Here is a 6,869-nt window from a genome sequence, read left to right as displayed (position 1 = left end):
GATAAAATTGCTACGAGTAACTTTTTTATCACTATCACGGGTTCACGGGTATCGCCAAGCATTAACACGTTCCGTATCAGACTGATGGTGTGCAAATGTTACCAGGCTGTTGCCAGCATCACTGCTTCATTTGTTTTAACATTCACCGATCATTGTGCAAAAGACAGCGAGATAAAAGAGTGTCTCGCGCTAACGCGCTAAATGTAGTACCCAGACAGGAACGTATGCAGAAAAATTGTAGTTTTATTTTAATATGAAAGTAATAGGTATATTATATTGCGCAATAATACTACATAATAAATTTTTATACAATAAAATTTTTAACTTGAAAATTAAGATGTAAATAAAAATTCATCGATATTATAATAAGTATCAAGAATCTTGCAAGAATCTTGCAAGAATCAAGAATCAAGACAAGAAATTTACTGTCGAGATCAAGACTGTAATAATTCTTGATTGAAAAATGTCAAGACAAAACAAGAACATTCGATTCTTGTCTTGGCTTGTCTCGAATCCATCACTAGTCCGGATGTTCGCTGTGAGGCGAACGGAACGAAAACGGTGCGCGACTTTTCCGAGTTCGCCTTTTTATCTGGAAAAGGCGACGTCCGGGGGTATCCTGGTACGTGGCGCCGGCCGCGGTATTCCGCGGTACCGTGCGCGTCGCGCTCGTTCGGATGAGCTCGGGGCCGCTCGTGTAAGTCCGTTCCGCGGGACTTTGCGCGTTACGCGGTACTTGTTACAATTCACATATATCGCACCAATGATCGGTTTCTTCGGGAGCCCCCGCGCTCCCTTTCCTGTCCGAGAGGATGGTCGTCTCGGTAGTTCTTCTCCGGGAACGATGCTTATTCCGGGGGCATCGTTACAATCGTATATGACAGAGAAAATTAAAAAGTCGTACAGAGATTAAAGCTCTTGATGATGAATCTACAGATATATTTTGTGCATCTATAATAGATGATTATTATCCAAAAAGATCGAAAAAATTGGAATTTGTGTGTTTATATGAATTCGCACAGTGGTACGATGTCACGACAGTCGAACCACAAAGTAATATGATTGAATATTATAAAATAGATAGCAGTCATTTTCTTAAACAGCGACGACGCGCTTGTCTTATTAATCATTATAAATATAATGTTAAAACACAACCCAAAGATTATTTCTTTTCTTTATTGTTTATGTTTAAACCATGGCGAAATTTAGACAATCTTAAAGATAGTTGTGATACTTATGCGGAAGCATTTGAAAAAGCAAAATTACATTTAACGAAGGCATTGCAATATCACGAAAGAATACAAGAGTTGCAAAAAGCATTTGAAAATGCAAAACAATTAGTTCAACAAACTGATGAAGATTTAGAACAAAAGAATTTGACACAGGATGATCCTGATAATCCGATCGGTGTTTAAAATATAGAAGCTGGCAAAGCAATGCAAGATTTTAGAGATCTAGGTGAGAAAATACGGCTGTGAAGTTAGCCCCCCATTTTTTGATTTTCAAAAAAACCAGCAGAGTTCTGATAGCCTCCGCAAGAGTTCTAGAGTTCCTTATCATTTTTATAGAGTTCCGTTGATTAAAGTGATAAAAACGTTAATTAAATAATGGGGGGGGGGCTAACTTTACACAGCCCCCCATTTTGCGATAAATTAACTTTTTTTTTATCGATCGATTTTGAATAGTTCTAGAGTTCCCTATACATTATATAAAGAGTTCTGTGCAAATAACCCCTAAAATAATTAAAAAAGTATTCAAACATAACTAGAAATTTTTTCGCGATTTTTGCAGTTCTCAGCGGAGTTCTGTTGGCCCCCGCAAGAGTTCTATCGCTCCGATCAACCCCTGCCGAGATACAGCTCTCCAAAAGTTCAGAAATTTTGGGAGTGAGTTTTTTTCGCGATTTTTGCAGTTCTCAGCGGAGTTCTGTTGGCCCCCGCAAGAGTTCTATCGAAAACTCTTATGACTCGACGCGCTCCGATCAACCCCTGCCGAGATACAGCCCTCCAAAAGTTCAGAAATTTTGGGAGTGAGTTTTTTTTCGCGATTTTCGCAGTTCTCAGCGGAGTTCTGTTGGCCCCCGCAAGAGTTCTATCGAAAACTCTTATGACTCAACGCGCTCCGATCAACCCCTCCCGAGATACAGCCCTCTAAAGTTCAAAAATTTTGGGGGTGAGTTTTTTTTTCGCGATTTTCGCAGTTTTCAGCAAAGTTCTGTTGCTCTTACAATTTTAATTTTTTTTATTTTTGTAAGAGTAGCATTTTTTTTAGTTTTTTTTGTGTTAACTTTTAATAATGTGCAGTTAGTTTACTTTGACATAAATACTGTATCGTATTTATTAATGTTTTTATTTTGTTTATAAACGTTTTTTTTTTATTGTTATAAAGTTGTGTAACGTAAAATTTTATATACCTTGAACATTAAAACTTGTTATAATTGTGCTGCAGAAGGCAGGTGAAATGTTCATCGTTTAATATTATTTTTCTAAATAAATATTTTTTGTGGATTTGTTAATTTCTTAAAAAATTCGTATTTAATTATATTTGGTGCGTAATTATATTTATACTATTTATTAATTTGATTAGAGCAACCGTGAATTTTTTAAATTTGTTCTTTATTTTTTATATTTGTCTATAAATTTTATTATATTTAAATTTTTTAATTATCTTAACTTTTATATTTGGATATTAGTATAGTGGGAATAAGGGCAATAAATTAATAAATGTTTTTCGAGTTCTTGCATTTATATATTTAATATATACTTATTAATACATTGCAAAATATTGTGAAAACAAGAGGTAAACGCTTATAAAATAGTATTTATAATTTGTTTATGGAATAATATAATGTTAAATGTGTAGGTGTATGCATGTGTAATATTAAAATCTTAAAACAAAGTAAAAATGTACAAAAATTTATAATTTTTATTAAGGACAATAAGACAAAAATTTTGAATAGGAAGAATTATATTTTTCTTTCTTTTTAATTTTTTTTTGTTTTTGTTCCTGTCGTTCCTTGTCTGTCTAGTAATTTTTGAAACGTTATAACATAAACTGACAAAAATATTACATCTTTCTGAAATGTTTAGGTTAAAAAAATTTAAAATTTAGAAAGTAAAAATTTCTGAAGTTTGAAAATTTGTTTCAAATTATTTCGTTTTTGCACAGTTTTGTTGAAAATATTTGTCAATCAAAGCATTGCAACTGAAACTTACATAGTAGATATTATATACATATATGTATATGTACTATTTACAAATATAAAATCGTATATAATTAAATGTATATACAAGTTTAAGTATATATCTAATTATACAATCTTTTATATACGTATATAGTACCTAGCCAATGTTATTAAATAAATTAAGAAATTTTGAGAAGTCTTGAACTTTTTATCACATACCTGAAGTAGTTTATTTGTTGTTGAAGTACACACGGGTTGCAATCATGTCTATCTGTCAGAATAGTTATTTTTCATTTGAACGGTAAGATATAAATGCACCCATGCGCACTATTTTTTCCGTCTAATGGTTGTTTTTTTTATTGTTTATTGCTCAGAATGCATTGTCGTGTTTATTGCTGCGTACAACGCAGAATGCATTGTCGTGTTTATTGCTGCGTACAGCGCAAATTATATTTTTACGTTTTTACGTAAAGAATAAGGTGCGGACATATTTCTTCAGTTGGATGTATTGTGAATCGTTTACCGGGCATATCATTATATTTATACCATTGCATACCTGTATATGCCATTGCTATATAATGACCATCGCTGTATTTTTTGCCATATTTTATGTAAGATATAAGACCCGCCAAAGAATAATTATCATTTTCTAATTTTATTGTTTTGGATACATCATTAAGAGTATATTTTGTCTGCTGTATTCCACTTGCTTTTATGTATTGTTCATCGCTTAAGATGCTCGTATCGATTATTAAATGAGGTCCGTATTCTATATTACGATTAATATTATTTTTGCATTTATAGCATTTTGTTTTTTTTTGTTTTTTTTTGATATAATAACATTGTCATGAATCGCTTGTTGCATATTATTTAAACCGTGTTTCAATATTTCATCTACATTTATGTTACACGTTGGTGATTTTCTGTTATAGATGTAACCACATTTGCAACACCTGTAATCAGTTGTGTAGCTTGGAATGCTTTCAAATAAATTTTCTATAAGTTTCGCAGCGTTGCAATTTGCGTTAAGTGATGAAACTGATACATTCTTGCATCCAATAGATTTTTTTTGTAAAAATGTGGTATTCCATAGAATTGATCCTCTTACTCTATAATCAGTGGCAAGTATTTTGCCGCGTTTTAAAATGTCTATTGTAAATTTTATAAAAGTATTTGATGACATTAATGTATTCATATATCTTTTATATGTGTTGTACATACCGATACCATTTCCAACTACTTGAAAAATGAAATCAAATGCACAAGTTTCACGAACTATTACAGTTTGTTTATTAATAATAGTTGGTTTGCACAGAGAACCATTTTTTAAAACAGGAAGACCAACAGTTCTATTTGTGTTACTAAAATTTTAATCAGCGCATGGCATTAAATAATTTAATTTTGATCGTTTGTAATAACCCAAGAGAAATAAAAGTTAATAAATTGTAATTCAAACTCAATACAAAAGGAAACAAGAAAATGACAAAGTAAAAAGGAATACAAAGACTCGATATAAACTAGTTGAAATTCGTCGCATGCGCGCGGAACGACTTCGAGTGCTGGACTGACGCTCCGACGCGTCGCCAGCAAGGAAGCACGAAAGGAAGTTTCTTTGTGGCTATCAGCCCTTTGTTAAAGACGGGACTTCCCGGTGCATCATCCGAGCTGATGCAACGCTGCGTCAGCGGAAGCTGACGAAAAGGCTTCTAGAAGGTCCATAGGTCCCGTTGCCAAGCCGGGCTGTTGCTAGGCAAGGGAGAAGATAGTGCGCGGCACTATCAATTGTTTGCGACGACGGCCGGCCGCAGGTGATACCGGTACCGTCATCTGCCGAGGTGCGGGCAAATCCGCACTCACAAATGTAACCGATATCTTATTATTTAAATGTACTATTCGTGTGGAGATGTTGGCTGTCGCAGATGATTAGTAGTTGCCGTCCTCCAATGGAAAGAGGTGAGTCGCTACAATACTTCCTTCCGAGCGCCTGAGTCAGGGCGCGAAATGAACTTTGTGGATCTTCGTTGGTAGCAGCTGAATTGGGTTAACGGAGGTTCCCGCGCCTGTGTTAGATGTGTTTGCGTATGTAGTTGGAGGTCTCTGTTCAGCTGTTGTCTCCAGGAATGCTGGTTTAAGTCGGTCGATGGAAATATCCGTTGGGCGTCCTCGGATGTCTATTCTGAAACAAAAATCACTCGGTCTTTCGAGTACAGTAAAGGGTCCTTCATAAAGCTGGTCTAAGGGTTTGCGAACGCTGTCCACACGAACGAAAACATGGGTGCAGATGTGCAGCGTCTTGTGAATGAATGTTCGTGGCTTGTTGTGGTGAGCTGTTTGACTTGGTCGAATTTCCCTCATGGTTTCTCTTAATTTTTCCAAAAATGGAAATGGTTCTTGAGACAGTTCTTCTTGATTGAAGTATTCGCCGGGGATTCGTAGTTGTGTTCCGTAAAGAAGTTCGGCGGCGGATGTTCCGATGTCTTCTTTGAGTGCGTTCCTAAGGCCTAGCATAACTACTGGTAAGACTTTGACCCAGTCGTTGGTTTCCTGGCATTTGATGGCTGTTTTGAGAGATCTGTGCCAGCGTTCGATTGCTCCATTGGATTGGGGATGATAAGCTGTTGTATGTTGTGTTTTGCAGCCTATTAATTTAGTGAGGGATTTAAATAGTTAAGCTTCAAATTGAGATCCTCTGTCGGTGGTAATAATAGTTGGTGATCCGAAGCGTGCAATCCAAGTTGCGAAGAAGGCGTTGACTATTGTGTCCGCTGATGTATCCGGAATGGGTGTTGCTTCTGGCCATCGGGTAAACCTGTCTATCATCGTGAGACACTAACGGTAACCTTGTGATGGTGGAAGAGGGCAGACTATGTCGAGATGGATGTGTGCGAATCGTTCTTCAGGAACTTGAATGTGTTCTGGTCGTCTTCTGACATGTCGACTGATTTTTGATCGTTGGCACTGCAAGCATGTACGAGACTATTCAGAAATATCTTTGTTCATGTTGGGCCAGATAAATTTAGAAGCTATTGCTTTTCGTGTTGTTTTTCCACTGGAGTGAGCTGTGTTGTGAACGACGTCAAAAATTCTTTTTCTTAATACTTTAGGAATGTAAGGCCTGATGTTGTTTGTTGAAATATCGCAATATATTTTTGTTTCAGTGCCGTCTAGTCGTAGTTGTTTGAGTTGAAGGTTTCCTGGTGTTTGTAAAAGATCTTGAAGTTCTTGGTCATTTTGTTGAGCTTCTGCAATTTCTTCAGTTGAGACGATGATTGGCAAAGTGATGTTATTGACTCGCGATAGTGCGTCAGCTACGTTATTTTCAAGGCCTGATATGTGACGTATGTCGGTTGTAAATTGGCCTATAAAATCAAGGTGTCTTTGTTGTCGAGGAGTAGCTTTAGTTGGCTTCTGGTTGAAAGCGTAAGCGAGTGGCCTGTGGTCCGTGTATATTGTTATTTCTCTACCCTCGAGCATATGTTTGAAATAATGCACAGCCTTGTAAATTGCTAGGAGCTCTCGATCATATGTGCTGTATCTCGTTTGAGTGTCAGTCAGTTTTTTTGAAAAGAACCCTAATGGTTGACGTTGTTCTTAATTTATTTGTTCCAGTGCTGCTCCCATAGCGATGTCCGATGCATCGGTGATGAGGAGGATTTTTGAATTCTCAGCTGGGTGAGCTAGTGTT

At 36.2% G+C, this 6,869-nt stretch overlaps 1 protein-coding gene across 1 annotated transcript; it reads right to left on the bottom strand.

Moving 5' to 3' along the window:
- Window positions 1-5,173: 5,173 nt before the first annotated feature.
- Window positions 5,174-6,658, bottom strand: LOC139108194 (uncharacterized). The gene is made up of 3 exons (XM_070666284.1): window positions 6,284-6,658; window positions 6,019-6,142; window positions 5,174-5,823 (listed from the first exon to the last, which is right to left on the bottom strand). The coding sequence occupies exons 1-3, from the start codon at window positions 6,656-6,658 to the stop codon at window positions 5,174-5,176; spliced, it is 1,149 nt and encodes a 382-aa protein (XP_070522385.1).
- Window positions 6,659-6,869: the final 211 nt, after the last annotated feature.

This window comes from Cardiocondyla obscurior, linkage group LG14, assembly GCF_019399895.1.
Source record: "Cardiocondyla obscurior isolate alpha-2009 linkage group LG14, Cobs3.1, whole genome shotgun sequence".
Lineage (NCBI taxonomy): Eukaryota > Metazoa > Arthropoda > Insecta > Hymenoptera > Formicidae > Cardiocondyla > Cardiocondyla obscurior.
The sequence above is the reverse complement of the archived record's forward strand: the minus strand, read 5'-3'. Positions and strand labels throughout refer to the sequence as shown.